We start from the raw sequence: 17433 nt of genomic DNA, 5'->3' as shown, positions 1-17433 counted from the left end.
GGAAGGTGCTGGGACCCCACCTTTTCAATGGCCCTTTTGGAATCCCTGGGGTGTTTCCTCCCATCTCCAAGTCAGGAGATAAGAGTATAGGAGGATCCTGTCGGTCAATTACCAGAGGAGGCTTAGCCTTAAACTCAATTGTCTCTATCTTCCTCTTCCCCAGATGGTGCCCTTTCTGTGAAAGGGTCCTCACCCTACCTGATGTCTTCAAGGCTTCCCGGGAGATTTTGAAAAGTCTTGCTTCAGCCTTGGATATCCAAGTGAAGGACATTAGGAGTCATCCCATAGAGCTGTTAATGTTTTGGCCACAGTTGGGCCCTCCCTTGTGGCCTTACCAATTAATGAGCCAATTTTAGAGCCCACCAAGGCCCTGTTGCAAACTCCATCTTCACTTCATCACATATCCAAGAGGGATAAGTGTTGATACTAAGTACTCTCCCAAGGCTTCAAGTATTTTTTTTTTTTTTTTTTTTTCCCATTCCTGGAGTCGTTGGTTGTTGCGGCTGCCAATGAAAGGGAATACTAGGGGCAGCAGGCTGCTACCTCGAAATCAAAGGATGCAAAAAACTTGACCTGTTTGGTAGGAAAAATTGTTCTAGGGCTGGATTACAGCTTAGAATTTCAGAACAGGCTTTGTTAGGCCAGCATGACTTTAATATCTTGGATTTGATATTAAAGTTTAAAGACAAGTTACTAGAGCACGGGAAACAAGATTCAGAGTGCTAGCCGTGTTAGGCTGGATCAACAAAAACAATGAGGAGTCCTTGTGGCACTTTAGAGACTAACAATTTTATTTGGGCATAAGCTTTCGTGGGCAGCTTATTTCCAAATAAATTAGTTAGTCTCTAAAGTGCCACAAGGACTCGTCGTTTTTGTGGGAAACGAGTTTCTTTTGCTGGTAAATGAAGGAAAGCTGGTGGCTAGAACATCAGTGCAAGCTGGTTTGGATGCTGCTGACTTGGCTACTAGGGCCATGGCCTCTGCTTTTACCATGCACAGGTGCTCATCGATGCAGTCTTCAGGGCTGCCCAAGGAAGTCCAGCAGACTGTTCAGGACCTGCCATTTGAAGAGTCCTCTCTATTTTCAGTGCAGACGGATGACGCTTCATGGATTAAAAGACTCCAGAGCGACTTTAAAGTCTCTGGGCATATGTAACCCTACCCCCAAAAGAAAGCACTTTCATCCTTAGCAGTCTGACCGACATGCTACTCTTGTGCTTAAAAAAGACCTATTAAGAAAAAGGAATAGATACAGACCCCACCCCCTTCTATTGCAAGAGCTCCTAGTTCATCTTGGCACCCTGGGGGCTCTAAACATATATTTTGATGGGTTGGTCAAGGACACGATGCCTCTCCAACATTCCAGCCTCTCCTTTCCCTGTGTTTTCAAGAGAAGGGTTCCTCTCACTTCCTAGGTGCATGATGCCTGAATCACTTCACACTGATCGGTCTTAAACACTATGAAAGTGGGATACACATTTCAGTTCAGGGCCACATGAAGCATTTAAGGTTCCTAATAGACAATCCTCGCTACCCGTTCACAATGATAAACCTTGGTCTGTCTGCATCTGCCAGAGTTTTTTTTAAAAAATATGTATGTCAGTGGGAGCTGCTTTTCTGAGGAAACTGGGTGGGCAAGTGTATCCCTACCTGGACAACTGGTTGGTAAGAATCCGATCAAGAGTTCAGTTACAATCCAGTTTCTCTCTTATCCAGTCAACTTTCAATGCTCTGGGACTGTTAATCAACACCGAGAAGTCTGTCCTCTCCCCAGTGAAGAGGATAGAATTCATACCGGCAGTTCTGAACTTGACTCAAGCCACAGCTTTCCTTCTATGGTCAACATTTCAGATAATTGAATTGGTCGTCCTTGATCTCAAGGCTCACCTAACTACGACAGCATGGAATCATATGAGGCTTCTGGGGCACATGGCCTCTTGCGCAAATGCAGTCCAACATACCGGATTGTGCCTCAGGGAACAACAGACTTGGCTGGCCTCCGTATTCGCTCTGAGCCAACCCTCCTCTCAATCTAGGAGTAAAGTTACTCTCTCAGATTTTAGCTTCTTTGGACTGGTGGATGAACCCTGTTAGTGTAGGTGTTCCGTTTTCCCACCTCAGCCTTCATTGATGTTAGTGACAGATATCTACCCTGGGATGGGGGGCTCATCTGGGCTCTCTTCAGAGGCAGGGGTTATGATCCACAAAGGACTATCACTACACGTAAATATAAGGGAGTTGAGAGCTATCCAACTGGCTTCAAGCTTTCTTACCCCATATCAAGGGTAGAAGCCAGTGGTAGTGATCTGTCTCAACAGGCAGGGAGGGGGCCCACTTTCTCCAGCTCTGCAAAGAAGCAATGCAACTATGACTTTTGCATCGCCACTTTGATTGACCTCACAGCTTCTTTCTTTTGAGGGGTGCAAAATAAGCTTGCAGACCACCTAAGCAGATTGTTTATGAATCACCACAAGTGTTCTCTATGTCAAAATGTAGCCACGGGCATTTTCCATCTGAGAGACTCCTCTGGTAGACCTGTTTCCAACAATAATCAACAGGAAGTGGCAGCGCCTTGCTCCCTGCAAGGTCACAATTCCAGGTTCCCTCTTGGAGGCTTTCCTGTTGCCTTGGATGGGCAAGCTCCTGTATGATTTCCCACCAATCCCACTTCAGAGTTTAGCTAAAAATCATGCACCACAATGCTCAATTCATATGTATGGCCCCAGTGTAGCTTTGGCAGCACTGGTTTTCCACTTTCCTGTCCCTTTTCGCTGACTCCACCATCTCCGAACTGCACTCCTTGAGGACGTCTAAGAGGAAGAGCCAAGATTCCCAAAGACTGTTCTTTGAGTTCTCCAGGTTAGGGAATCTACCTGAAAGAAGTCGTCATTTCTGATGACTTCAGCAGCCACTGTTCTTTGATCTGGTAGCATGAGGCTGGTGGTTCCTCAGGTATCAAGGGCACAGTTAAGCCTAAGGATTGTGAAGTCCTGGGCTCCAAAAGGTCATTAGTACAATCAATGGAGCAAGGTGCCAAGAAGAGCACTACCTCTTCTCACTTAGTACCAAAGAAGCCCCTTCAGGCTTTATCTGGACTCACCTTGGAGTGGTCGAGATTCATGGTACCATCAAGTTCCTCAGCCATAACTTAGGCACAGGCCATGGATATGGGACAACATTCTCAGTACTGCAAGAGTTTTGCTTTCCCCCAGATGCCCAACTTACCATAGCTCAGCTCCAATATACTCTTGATACTGAGGACCTCCAGATCTCCAGACATTCACTCAGTACCAAACGGTTTCACCTCATGTTTCTATTGGTGCTCCTCCGCTTCAGAGTGACTTGGTAGAGGGGGATTCTGAAGATCTTGCATCGGTCTCTCGTGTATCTGTCCAAGGTTCTCCACTCCATCCCTATAGAGGCTCTTTTCAGGGGGCTCTGAGGAAGTTGATCTTGCTCATGAAAGACGTCCACAACCACCATCTTGCTGGTATGGGCACCCACTGGTGACGCTCTCCATGCCATATGTACCGCTTTCTTGGTCATACTGGGACCCTTGGGTAGCCTATTGACAGCAATTTTCTAGGGCCTCAAGCACCACCCATCACAGAGATCAAAAGCCTTCATCATCCTCCCTCTCCAGGACACACTGACCTAAGGAAGAAAACTTTGAGGAACTAAAAGCTAGGGCTAATAAAGAGATCTCTTCACCAGCCAACATCTTTTTCATCCTCAGATGAAGCGGTCATGCCACCTCCACCATCTGTGGCTGATTATTTTAAATAGTTCCAGGTCCTTTTCAAGTGGGTCATAAATTCTTTTCAGATACCTCTTGAGGAGGTTAAAGAAACATATCATAAGCTGTTTGACATCCTTCATACAGCTTCATCTGCCCACATTGCCATGCCTGTTAACGAGGCCTTCCTGGACCATTCAAAGGTCATTTGGCACACCCTAGCATCAATTCTGTCCACATGCTAGAGAGCAGATGAAAAATATTATGTCCTCTCTAAGAACTTAAAATTTGTATTTTCTCATACTTCTCCTAACTCCTTAGTGGTTGAGGCAGTTAACGAACATGGCAGCACCATGCCCTATGATAAAGATCATGAACGCTTCAACCTGTTCAGTAGAAAATCATATTTGTCAGCCACTTTGCAATTCAAAATTGCCAAATATCAGGTATTAATGGTGACATGCAACCATACACATTTATACTAAGATGAACTCCTTTATTTAGCATCTACCAGCAAAACAGAGAGCAATTCCAGTCAATTATTGCCGAAGACCAGGTGCTTGTCAGAATATCTCTGCAGGCCTCTCTTGATACTGCTGCTCATTTGATTTTAGGGTGGTACTTATGAGGACGGCCTCCTGGTTTCACCTCTGAGTATTTCCAGTGGAGGCCCGGAATACAATTCAAGACTTTTTCTTTTGATGGCACTTAAACTATTCACTGACAGCACAGACGAATCACTGCACATATTGAAGGACTCCAGGGCCACTTTGTTCTCTGGAGATCTGTACATCTATCTGAAAGAGAAAATTTAGTGGGTCTAGACAGCACAGAGATCCTGCTACACCCCCCCGCATCACCACCACCCAAATTCTTGGGTTTCCAGAGCTCGTATGAACCTCAATGCAAGAGACAGGTTCCAAAAGAGAGAACCACCCACTTCCCAACCTTCAACTTCCCAACCCTCTACCTCAAAGCACCTATTTGGACAGGGCGGTCATGGTCCTGAGCTGATATCCCCTTTCATATCAACTACAATATTTCACCTGCCCTCCTCCCTTTAGCAACTATCTTTGCCACTTCTGGTAGGCGTAGGAGGCAATTACTATAGACAGGTGGGTTTTGGAGATCATTTCCACTGGGTACTCACTTCCATTCTCTTTTGCCTGCCTCTTTCCTTCCCCGTTCCTCTTCAGACACCCCTCTCACAAGAACCTGCTATGACAGGAAATAGACTCTCTTCTACTCTTGGTTTCTATAGAACCAGTTCCCAAGCAGCACAGAGGGAAAGGGTTTTATTTTAGGTATTTCCAGGTTCTAAAAAATTGCAGCTGGAGACCCATCCTAATTTTAAGGCTACTCAAAACCTTTGTGAAGACACACTTGCAGCAATAATTCCATCACTAAACCAAGTGGATTGGTTCTTAGACCTCAACATTCAGGATGCATTTCTATATCACAATCAACCCATCACACAGAAGATTCCTACATTTTCTTCCTATCGGGTAAGACCATTTTCAGTACAGGGTGCTCTTTTGGGCTGTCGTCTGCCCCAAGAGTTTTCAAAGGTCATGTCAGTACTAGCAGCCCACCTCCACTGAAAAGAAATTCTGGTGTTCCCAAACCTAGACGATTGGCTTCTGAAAAGTTGTTCCCTGGACGTAACTTCATGGGCAATTTACAAAGTCGTAGGCCTCTTTCTCAAATTGGGCCTGTAATAGAACATTCAAAAGTCCACCTTAACTCCTCTGCAAAAGTTAGAATTCATACATTCTCATCTTGATTCAATAGCAGCAAGAGCCTACCTCCTAATGCACAGATTAGTGGCCTGAACCAACATAATCTATACAATCCATATCATTCCTCACACCCCAGTCAAGAACTGTCTCCAGCTGTTGAGGCATGTGGCAGACTGTACTTTAATTATAGACCACACAAGACAACTGTGCCCTTTGTGCCCACTCGGACGAAGATCTTTAAAAATAGTCATTTTTTTCTGAGGCCTACAACCAACTCGGCCTGACACGCAACATCTAGAAAACTAAAGTACTCCACCAGCGGGCTCCGAATCACCAGGATCATGCTCCCATAGTTCAGATCAATAAAGAGACCCTGGAGAACATCCAAAACTTTTTTACACCTTGGAAGTCATCTGTTGCAGAAAATTGACATTGACAAGGAAATTCAACACCACCTCCAATGTGCAAGTGCAGTTTTCAGATACGTGCAGGAACATGTGTTTGAAAATCATGATATCGAGAATCAAACCAAGCTTCTCAGATTTCAGTCCATTGTATCCCTGCTCTTTTGTACGCTGCCAAAACCTGGGTCACGTACAGTATAGACCTCAAGGTTCTTGAACAATATCATAAACAGTGGCTCCACAAGATCTTTTGAATCAAGGAGGATGACCAACATACCAACTTCAGTGTTCTGTCCCAAGCCAAAACCTCTAGCATTGAAGCTATGAACATCCACCAACAGGTCTGTTGGGCTGGTCATATTCTTCAAATGCCGGACAATTGACTTCTGAAACAGGTCATGTTCTTACAACTGAGGAGGAGCAGGCAAAAAAAGCACTTCAAAGATACCCTCAAAACCAACATGAAGAAGTGCAGTATTGACATAAACTCATGGGAAATTCAAGCTCTTGACTGACCAAAATGGAAAATAACCTTGTGGCAAGGATCCCAGTATTTCAAGGTCCAACAGAGACAATAGGAAATGGGAAAGGAGAAAAGAATATACCGCAGCTTGACTCAATGATCCAGATCCACCCCCTCCACTGGGAAAAGTCTGCTCCAACTGTGACAAGATCTGTGGATCCCGGATTGGTCTCATTAGCCACCTGCAGATCCACCAGCAATAATTGGCCATCTTTTTATGGAAGACAGTCATCCTCAAACTCTGAGGGTTTGCCAACAAAAACTTTCAGAAAGATCCCTGAACTATTTGTCTCAATTGCAGACAGATCACAAGGGTCTGCAGTCTCTAAACAAAGACTTTCCAGTTGGATATCCAACTGCATTCGCTGTTGCTACCAACCTTGTAATCTCCAAGCACCATTGGACTTAGACTCACTGTATGAGATGTATTTCTTTCTCTGTAGCCTCTCTCAAATATGTTCCCATCACTGAAATATGTAGAGCTGTGACTTGGACCTCTGTACATACCTTTGCTGAGCGCTATGCAATAACTCAGTGGTTCCCAACCAGGGATCCGGGGCACCCTGGGGGACCACGAGCAGGTTTCAGGAGGTCCACCCAAGCAGGGTCAGTGTTAGACTTGCTGGGGCACAGGGCAGAAATCCAAAGCTCCATTGTGCAGGACTAAAGCCTCTGAGCCCTGCCACCTGGGGCTGAAGCCAAATTCTGGGCAGCTTAGCTTCACAGGGCCCAGGCAATTGCCCTGCTTGCTACCCTGTAACTTTTGCACTGGCTTATATATTCAGAAAAATAGTTGTGGCACTGGTGGGCCATGGAGTTTTTATAGCATGTTGTGGGGGCCTCAAAAAAAAAAAAAAAAAAGCAAGCTTGAGAACCCCTGCAATAACTCACAATTCAGCTCTGATACTGCATTTGGCTCAGCTTTACTTTCTTCAATACTAGATTTTGACTCTGAAGCTCCTTCCTACTTAAAGAGAACTGCTTGGTAGTCACTTACAGTGGAGCACCCATGGGGACATGACTAGAAGAAGAAGAAATGGTTACTCATCCTGTTCAGAAACTGTAGTTCTTGGAGATGTGTGTCTCTATGGGTACTCCACTACCCGCCCTCCTTCCCGATTGCTTTGAAGTTGTCTGCTGTGGAGCTATGTGGTAGAGAGGGAACTGAGGGCCGTTCACCTACACACTGCTATATAACAGGATGGAGTACGAAACTGAGTAACACTCGTGTGGGCTGTTCAGACGCTGCTATGAGACTTCTCTGATCAAAGGTGCAGCTGGCACAAGTTCACCTATATTGGAGCACCCATCTGGGGACATGTCTCGAAGAACCACAGTTACTGCCCACGGTGAATAACCATTTCTTACCAACCTGTTCCATACCTGTTGTGCTTTGAGGAGCGTTGCACATGTCCCTCCATGACCTACCTTCCTACCCCTTTGCATCAGAGTTTCCAGCAAGAAGGGGTATCAGAGATGGCTCTGCCCCTTGTCTAATTGCAAGGGTGTGTGGCAACAACAGGTACCAATGGGGGGGGGGGGGAAATGATTGACTGAGCAGCCTTAGCTGGTTGTCAAAAAAAAAAAAAAAAAAAAAAGTGGAATGGACATGTGCAATACATCTCAAAGAACAGTAGTTACAGAACAGATTAATAATTTTTTATCACATTTCTAAATTGCAACAAACTCCATGTATTTGTGTACACTCTTTTTAAATATTCAAACCACCTAGAGACTGCTGCCTTCTGGAGAGGCTGGATATTAAATAATTTCACTTTTGTTGCTACCTCAATAAAACCACCTCAACAAATGAGGGAGGATGGGGACTTGCATTCATTCACTCAATTAGGAAGTAATCAGGCTAGCCAGATAGTCATCGATCTGGTAGCTTCTCAAGCGACTCCGTTAAAGGGACTCTCAAACATAAAAGCTGGTTGGATTGCAGAAGGGGCTCAATTCAGGAGAGTGAGGTCTAAATGCAGAGGTTTTCCAGACGGTAATGTCCTCATTCAGATATCCTTTAAGTGGTGAGCTCTTTGTCTAACAAAAAAGCCATAATAAGATCCAGTGACTGGAAATTGAAGTTAGAAACTCATACTGCAAAGAAACAACAATTTTAACAGTAAGGGTATGAACCAGTGGAATATGTTTATCAAGGGATATGGTAAATTCTCAAATCACTTGAGAGAGGCTTTTAATCAAGACTGGATGTCTTTCTAAAATACACGTTTTAATCACTAGGTAATGATATACATAGTTAGCAATCAAATCCCCTTCCTGTCATCTGAGAATGGTCTTTGCATCTGAGGTTTTTTTTTCAATAGGGGTTGCAGTCCATTTGTCTGGTGTAGCTAGTCTACTTATTTTTGCATTTGCTGCTTATGTTCAGCCTGGGAATTGTTACATGTACATAGCAGCAGTTTAACATCTTTTCTTTAGTTTAATTATAATATTTCTATATCCAGTTGTAGAACAATGGAAGACTTGGTTTGGCTACATAATGGATGGATGAGGCTACCAGTACTTAGTCTATATTCTGATTACAGCGTGAGTGTCATAACCATACAGCTAAGGGTAGCCTAGAATTCCTCCTTACCTGTAAAGGGTTAAGAAGCTCAAATAACCTGGTTGGCACCTGACCAAAGGAACCAATGGGAACAAAAGATGCTTTCAAATCTGAGGCGGGGCAGAGGGGAGAGAGGCTTTGTTCTGGGTTCTTTGTTTCTGTGTTCGTTCGCTCTTGTGACTAAGAAGGACCGGACGTCAATCCATGTCCTCCAAACCATTCTGAACCAGTCTCTCATATTACAGAAATTGGAAGTACAGCCAGGGAAGGCGTATTAGTTTATCTTCGTTTTCTCAACTTGTGAATTTTCCCTTTGCTGGAGGGAGGTTTATCCCTGTTTTGTTGTAACTTTGAAACTAAGGCTAGAGGGGGTTCCTCTGTGTTTTGTGCATCTTTTGTTACCCTGTAAAGTTATCTTTCAACCTGATTTTACAAAGGGGATTAATACCTTTCTTTTTCTTTTTCTTTTAAATAAAATTCTTCTTTTAAGAACTGATTTGATTTTTATTTTTTTTTTCCAGTGTCCAAAGATCCACGGTTTTGGGTCTGTGTTCACTTTGTAACCAGTTGGTTAGGATATTATTCTCAAGCTTCCCCAGGAAAGGGGGTGTAAGGGCTTGGGGGGATATTTTGGGGGAACAGGAACTCCAAGTGGTCCTTTCCCTGATTCTTTGTCTAAATCACTTGGTGGTGGCAGCATACTGTTCAAGGACAAGGTGGAATTTGTGCCTTGGGAAAGTGGTTTTTTTTTTTTTTTTTTTTTTTAACCTAAGCTGATAAAAAAATAAGCTTAGGGGGTCCTGCATGTGGGTCCCCACATCTGTACCCCAAAGTTCAGAGTGGGGAAGGAACCCAGACAGTGAGGCTCCCTCCTATCTCATGAGGTCATGAGAATTCATCAGTGAGCATTGCTAGCCATACATGTATTGGAGAAAATGTTGCTTTCCACAGCAGTGCATGGCTTTTGCTGCTTGACAAACAGTCAGTGCTTCTGTTTTGCAGCACTGGTGCTACAGGGAAATAGTGAGTGTAATAAAAAGCTGGATGTTTTTATAAAAAACAAACAGCACCACTTTCAATTCAAGGCCTCATAGAGGTTCACTAGCTAAACCAATTTTTGGTGAAAATGATTTTAATACAAAAGTGACTGACCTTTTTCTCTTTTTAGAAAACTCAATAAAATTACAAAGTTCATAGAGGAAAACAAAGAGAAATTTACTCAGCTGGATTTGCACGATGTGACAGTGAGGGAAAAACTAAAACATGCCAAAAGCAAAGCTAAAAAACTTCTGAAGCAGCTTGAAAAGGATAAAGAAAAGGTATATCTACGAAACTTGCAACTCTTACCATCTTAAACAATCAAATATTTTGATCTACTCTAGATTGGGGCGTCTCATTTTTTTTAAGGTACCTACAAAAGAAATTTTTTGCTGCTTTATGATGCAAAGAAGGCCAGAAATTTTTTTAAATTTGTTTTACACTAGAAATCAAGATTTTTGTCTAGTATTTAAAGTGAGTGGAGAATGAAACTCATGATATCAATTTTTTTATTTTTAGTTTGAAAATCAGCTTTTAAGGAATTAGATCATTTTCTTGAGCCTTCATGCCTACGTCTCCAAATGGATCCAACTACCAGGTTGATTGCCAAACTGTTTAACAGTGTAGTAACTTGATTGTTGCCAAAGAAAACTGAACATCCCTTCTGTGTAGCAAGTGTAATGATTTAATTGTCTCTGTCCCCTCCCAGCTCAAATGTCTATCAATGTTTTAAAATGTCATGTTTCCCTGTCCTGGACTCAAGGTGGCTCACTTCTACACATTTTATGTTTCTCCTACAGCTGTGACTACTATCTCCAGTAAGTAAGTGTAGGAAGTTTCACTTCCTTGTAAGTAGGTATCTGTGATGTGATATTTACTTATTCAGGAAAAAGACTCCTGATCTCAGTTATTGGGAGAAGTTGCCAATAGAGCCACACATAGCAAAGAGGGTACAGAAAGGCTTAGTTAGCACTGCCATAATTCATTAAGAGTTTGTTAGTTTATAGCTGTTAAGAGCAGAACTCCTGGTTTCACATGAATTCCAAATGTGGCATAACTGAGGATGGACTTAACTAGGCTGCTTATTCCATATAATGTTAATAAGAGTAATTTAAAAAAATTATCTTGCTGTTCTTGAAGAAGTAACAGCCTCTTCAGGCATCTATTCTGCAGCTGTTATTGTCCCCTCCATAACTAATATACAAGATTACCCAAATTAGGGCAGTGATAGCTGTGAAAAGGAAGAAAAGGGGATATATTGGCCAAAATTATATATTTCTAAGGATATGGGCTACTGTTTTATGATGCAAACCACCAGTCTAGCATCTGGACTGCTGTTCCTTCACAAGGTTATCTAGGGAACTGCTAGGTGTTCCTCAAATGTATGTCAGTGTGGATCCTACTGTAGTGCACAAGTGCCCTGTGCCTCCTTATGTTCCCATATAAGGGTATAAAGAGTTGTATGGCTGCTGCCCTCCCTCATTTCCCTCTTGCTGCCCATAGTAGCATGAGAGAACATAGTAAATGTCTGACCCTCTAGTCTTTAGCTCTGGCTAAACCCTTAAAAACCCCTCAGAATTTTATTTCACATAGAGAAGACCAGAGTGAATGAGTTCAGCCCATCTGAGCTGGCTTCTGATGGTTGGATCCCCCTGTATAGGGTAATTCAACATAATGGACTCTAAACCTGCTCCTAAGCTTCAAGCCCTGTCCTTCTTGTGTTAGTCTAATCCTGTTAAAGGATGGGCATGAGAGATGCTTAGAATGTCAGTTGTTCTCTGAGGACTGGCAAGTCACAGAATGCTCAACAAAAGCATTACTTGTTGGAGCAATCACTGACTGCCTCCTCAAATAAGGGGTGGATGGATACTAGAGCCCACAAAATACCAGAGATGGCACTCTGATGTTGTGTCCAGCAGACATGTAATGCCCAGAACTGAACATAAGAGTAGAGGCACCGGATGGAACTCAGTGCCTTCTCACAAGAAAAAACCACACAAGGACTCCAGGAAGAAAGCTACTAAGCCCCAAATGGAATTGAATACTAGGGACAAAGAGCCTCCTACCTTCACAGCACCAAGTAAACTTTCTGGCCTCCCTCCCCCCACCCCCCTAATCTGTATCGATAATATAGCCCTCTGTGTTGATACCTTTAGCAGAGTCGCTGATACTATAGGATATGTCATTAGAGAAATCCGGAATGATCTCTGTACCAACAAAGTTATCAGCACTAGTGTGGACCCTGTGACCAAGATCACCATAGGGTCTCTGCCCCTCGAGAAAATGTACTCCCCCTCTCTATCTTTAGGGCACATGTTCTCTTCTCCTTTGAGCAGTGAACCTTCTTCCCTGAGATCTGTGGCCAAGAATGCAGAAAGACTTGGTGGTGCTCATTATAGTTCTGAGCTCCAACTACATTAGAAATCATATTGGATTGGCCATCATCAAACAAGCCAGCCATATTCATACAGCATGCCAGTTGTATGACTTACTGAGAACAACCTTCACACACTTCCAGGAGCAGATCTGTGTCTCATTCCAGGAGGAGATAAAAATTACATTTCCCAATGGCATGCCAGGCCAGACCATCCACCAACACTTAAAAGGAAGAAACAGCATCAGAAGAAGCAGCAACAACATTCTGCTTCATCATCCAAAGACATTTCTTCCTCCTCACCTGATGAAGTGGTGACCAGGATACCAGCACCAGATGAATTCCAGTCATTTCCATAACTAGTTATGAGAATTGCAGACACTCTAGAAATACACATCTGTCATAAGACAAATCTCTTATGTTACTCAACTTATTGGCGACTTCAGGCCCAGACAAATCACCTTTCCAATAAATAGACTGCTTAACCCTGCTAAGACCCTATAATAAATACCTGCCACAATACCACCTCATACAAGAAGTGTGGAGAAGCAATACCAAGTCCCTCCAAAAAGGTTTCAGTACTACTGTGCCCATTCCAACCCAGGCTCCTTGATTGTTTCAGCAGTTCAGGAGAAATCCAAGTTGAACAAAAGCACCCCAAAGGACAAGGACTCAAAGGAATTTGACCTGTTCAAGAGCAAATCCTATTCCTCCACCCCCCTCCACCTCAAGGGGCAAATAACTCTAGGCTCTTCTAGCTAAATATAATTTTTTTGAACAAGGAGCAAGTGAAACCCTTTCTGGCAAAGTACCCACCTTAGAACAGAAAAGAGCTGAAAGATAAGCAGAGGGGCAACTTAGTGACCAAAACAGCCTTACAAGCAACAATGGACTCTTCAGACATGATGACTGGATCCATGGCCACAGTAGTGACAAAGAAAAGGGCTTGATGGATTAAGGCATTGGGCATTCCATGAGAAGGGGAAATCACAATAAAAGTCCTTTGAAGGGATGGATTTATTCAGTGAGCACACCGTTCTATGTTCCTTAAAAAATTTTAAGGCAGTGGTCCCCAAACTGGGGCCTGCCCCTGGGCCAGTCCCCACGGGGGGTTAGAAAGAAGTGCCACCCAGCCCCATTGTGCCCCCAGCTCTGCTCTGGGCCTGGCCACGGTTCCACTCCAGGCCCTGATCCCAGCCATGGTTCCAGCCCCACTCCCAGCAGAGCCACAGCAATAACCCTAGCTCTGAGGGGCAGGAGCAGGGTTAAGGGGGTGCATGACATAAAAAGTTTGGGGACCACTGCTCTAAGGCTACATTGTACTCATTTAGGAATATACACCTGGAACCTGTATCACAAACGATACCGTTATCAACTCCAGAAAAAAGTCTTATGGGAGACAGCCAAATTATCCTCCTAAGGCGCAGCCCAAGTATAACAGGAGACACCAATCTGCCTGCTTTTCACTCATTCTTATGGTCCTATCACATACGTTTCCTTTCTTTGAAGAAGAGAACCAATCAAACTCCATCGAAGTAGGGGGTGGGGGTGGGTGGGTGGGGGTGGAGGTGGGGGTGTGGGTGTGGGTGTGGGTGTGTTCAGAATTTTGTTTCGATTAGTGCTTGAGAAGTCTCTGACTGGAACTGAGTGAGACTGTTGGGAGGAGATACTATTAAAAGCTTGACAATCAGCCAAAGATCCAAAGAGAAGACAAGGAGCCACAGCCCAAATTCTAGAGTGCTGGTCTCTAGCTAAATAGCAATTTGGAGGGTGAAACTAAAAACAACTTTGTTCTTGCTCACTTACATAAAGCAATGTTAGTGAATAAAACTGCCCTTTAGAGATACTTTATGTATGTACTTCATCGCTGAAGCAGGGTGATATTTGCAGTCCTGAAGGTAGATGATGTAGATAGTCTCCGCGTGATGTCAGGACTCATAGATGTTTACATTTCCTCAGGTTTTCCTCATTGTCCATAGCATAAGAAGGCAAAACTTAAAGATAAAAAAGAAACTTTACTTTTTGTACCAGTTAATGGAAAAAGTTAAAAATTTCTTCCTTAACAGGTTCAACAATTTAAAAGTGTACCTGGCAACAGTGTGACAACTATCAGTGAAGCATCATCTAAGAAAGAAGTTCTTGAAAAGGAAAAGGAGCAAGAAGAAGAAAAATTAAAAGAAGTTATGGATAGCCTTAAACAGGAAACACAAGGACTTCAGAAACAGAAAGAGGTTTGAAACATTCTGATGTCCATAAGCTTAGACTATTTACATTAATATGAGTTAGATGGTTCAAAGGTATTTCAAGGAAGCTATTTTGTACAGGAATATTGCTCTCTCAGGCACTAGCTTCAAATATAGAGCAGGCTGGAAATGGAATTTCCATTCAGTGGGAAATTCTCACGTTTCAAGATTTGTTTTTGTTCTGAATCGGAACAAAAAGGAAATTCTAAAAAATGTCAGTTTGAAACCATTGACTCGCTTTGTTTCAATAATGTTGAAAATTACTGTAGTCAAAATGAAACTTTTTACCATACCAAAATGAATAATTTTAACTTTCTGCTGTTAAATTTAGTTGAGATAGACATGTTCGTATGATATGTATGGATTTCAACTAAACTGTATTTTCCAACAAAAAACTCTTCTGTCAAAGTATTTGAAGAGGGCTAGTCAAAAAAATTTCAACACCTAATTAATATTACAATAATTAGCTAATATTCTGTAACTTTGTTTAAAACTTGTCCGGTGTAAAGTTGGCTTTATGTTATATAATCTTTGTACTCTTTCTTGTAGTTGAAAACCTCCATTCAGTTTGTTTAATTCATGAAGAGCGTCTATCTCTTTTGCCAATTGAGTAACTGGAATAAAGCTGGGCTTGAAAAACAACAGTGGCTTCCAAATCACAGTTTGATTTAATTAGAACATAATGCCTTACTTCACTTCGGTATATTACTGGACCCTAAATCCAGGATGGGGTGAGAATGGATATCTAGCAGTGGTTGTGTTTTATTTGTTGTTCCTGATTGTCATCAAAATTCACAATTCAGATTTCTACTATGATAGTAGGGGACCTGTTTTTATTTAACTAAGCCTATTTATGCCAAATTCACCATAACTTACTGTTCAAGAGATTAAGAGCATGCCACCTCTCCTCTGCTGCTTCTCTCGCTCAGCTATGTATAGAATATATTACCTTACACAGCTCAGTCATCCCACCAGTTTTCAGTTTCTTTATTTTAACTATTTCTAATGTAATGTGCTGTCCATTTCTACAGGGCAAAGAAAAAGAACTTATGGAGTTCAGCAAAACAGTGAATGAAGCACGTTCTAAGATGGATGTAGCCCAATCGGAACTTGATATCTACCTCAGCCATCATAATACAGCAGTATCTCAGTTAAATAAAGCAAAAGAGGCTCTAAAGACAGCTTCAGGAACCCTTAAGGAAAGGATAGCTGGTATCAAAGAGCTAGATACAAAACTACCTCAAGCTGAACAGGAACTAAAGCAGGTTAGACTTAAGTTTCATATTTCATTTAAGAATCATTCATTCAGGAGCTGTTTCATGCTTATGTTGTAGTCTCTCTATACATATATTTAAGTTTAGTTGCACTGTGAAAAACATGGAAATGGACCCCATCATAATCAGTAGATCTTTGTACTCCCTATGCACATTGAGTCTATTTGTTTAATTTAGTAGTAAAAGTTTCTTTAACTACTATTAAAACTTCAGAGCCAATGAAGTTATGGGAAAATGAGCTGTAGTCGCTGATGGGTTGTGCTGCTTCTTTGAGTGCTTGCTCATGTCCATTCCATGTTAGGTGTGCATGTGTCATGTGCACCATTGCCAGAGATTTTTCCCTCAGTGGTATCTGTTGGGCTGACTCTAGCACCCTCTGGTGCTGTGCACTTATTTGCTGGTATAACGGGCGCCGCTGGCCCCGCACTCTCGGTTCCTTCTAACCGCCCATAATGGTTTCTGGAACAACTCCTCTTACTTCGGCAAGACATTTTCTGTGTTTTTTTTTCTCTGTATCTTAATTAGTATTAGTATAGTTATACTGTAAATATTGTAAATAGTACTAGTGTAGCTAGTTAGAACCCCTCCCTTATTGTTGAGGGGTTTCCTTCGCCCCAGGGCCAGGCATGCCCTGGTCCCCGGGCTTCAAACTTTCTGCCTCCTGCATCAAGCCTATGCCCATGAGCGACCTGCACTCCAGTTGTTTGAAATGTCTGGCGGAAACTCGCATGAGAGCGCTCTGTTTAATTTATTGGGACTTTAAGCCTTGTACAAAGAAGGACAGAGAGAGCAAACTGAAGGCTATCCTCCTTCGGAGCCAAGCACTTCACCCTTGATGTGAAGCATTCCTCTGGTATCACGTGCATCCCGGCACCATGCTCCATCTTCGATGCTGAGGAAGAAGCATAAAAAGCAGTGCACCAATAGAAAGGCAAGCAGGGCCAAGGCAGTGGAGTACAACCTAACTTAGGCCACTCCTCCTTCTACCTCCAGTCCCACAGCAGCACCATTGAGTCTGATGCAGAATCTCCCTCCAACATCAGGAAATCATCAAGGCACCAGTGAAATTGTGGTGCCTTAAACTCCAGAGTCCTTTGTGGTGGCCAGGGACTTATCGTTCCCGGTACCACTGTCTCCATTGGGACAACTGCCAGCTCCAATAAACACAAGCAGGAGAGAGCATGGTGCTCCTTCCTAGCACTGGAACCTTCGGTACCTTCTAGAGGCAAGCCGACCCTCCTTTCCTCTACGAGGTCATCCCTGGTCCACCACTGGTCCCCAGACCCTCAGCAGTGAATGACAGAAGTGAGGGGAGGGGTACCGTTCCACCGTGCTCATCTCGGGAGGACTCGTGGTCTGAACCAGAAGTGGAGCCCTGCACCCAACCCAAGAGCCACCATCAGTACCTATCCTATGTGCTTCAGGACCTCTGTGTGGGTCCCCCTGCAGATACCTGGCCAGGTGGACAGTGGCTTATGCAATAGCCATTCTGGAACAGATCAGGATTTCCCCCAGTACCTGGTCTATCTTCTCACC

At 43.2% G+C, this 17433-nt stretch overlaps 1 protein-coding gene and 1 long non-coding RNA gene across 10 annotated transcripts in view; one reads left to right on the top strand and one right to left on the bottom strand.

Moving 5' to 3' along the window:
* SMC4 (structural maintenance of chromosomes 4) overlaps window positions 1-17433 on the top strand; it is a 95797-nt gene that overhangs the window by 43277 nt on the left and 35087 nt on the right. For all 9 annotated transcript variants that reach the window (XM_038415870.2, XM_038415868.2, XM_043491875.1 and 6 more), the window contains 3 exons: window positions 10137-10287; window positions 14447-14611; window positions 15655-15888. In XM_038415870.2, coding sequence (XP_038271798.1) covers window positions 10137-10287; window positions 14447-14611; window positions 15655-15888 — 550 coding nt within the window. The remainder of the gene's footprint in view (window positions 1-10136; window positions 10288-14446; window positions 14612-15654; window positions 15889-17433) is intronic.
* Window positions 4212-14602, bottom strand: LOC122455677. Its single transcript, XR_006274070.1, has 4 exons — window positions 14469-14602; window positions 14241-14374; window positions 5226-5448; window positions 4212-4533 (listed from the first exon to the last, which is right to left on the bottom strand). It is a non-coding gene; the product is annotated as an uncharacterized LOC122455677 (long non-coding RNA).

Source organism: Dermochelys coriacea, chromosome 9, assembly GCF_009764565.3.
Source record: "Dermochelys coriacea isolate rDerCor1 chromosome 9, rDerCor1.pri.v4, whole genome shotgun sequence".
Lineage (NCBI taxonomy): Eukaryota > Metazoa > Chordata > Testudines > Dermochelyidae > Dermochelys > Dermochelys coriacea.
This window is presented reverse-complemented; position numbering and strand designations above follow the sequence as displayed.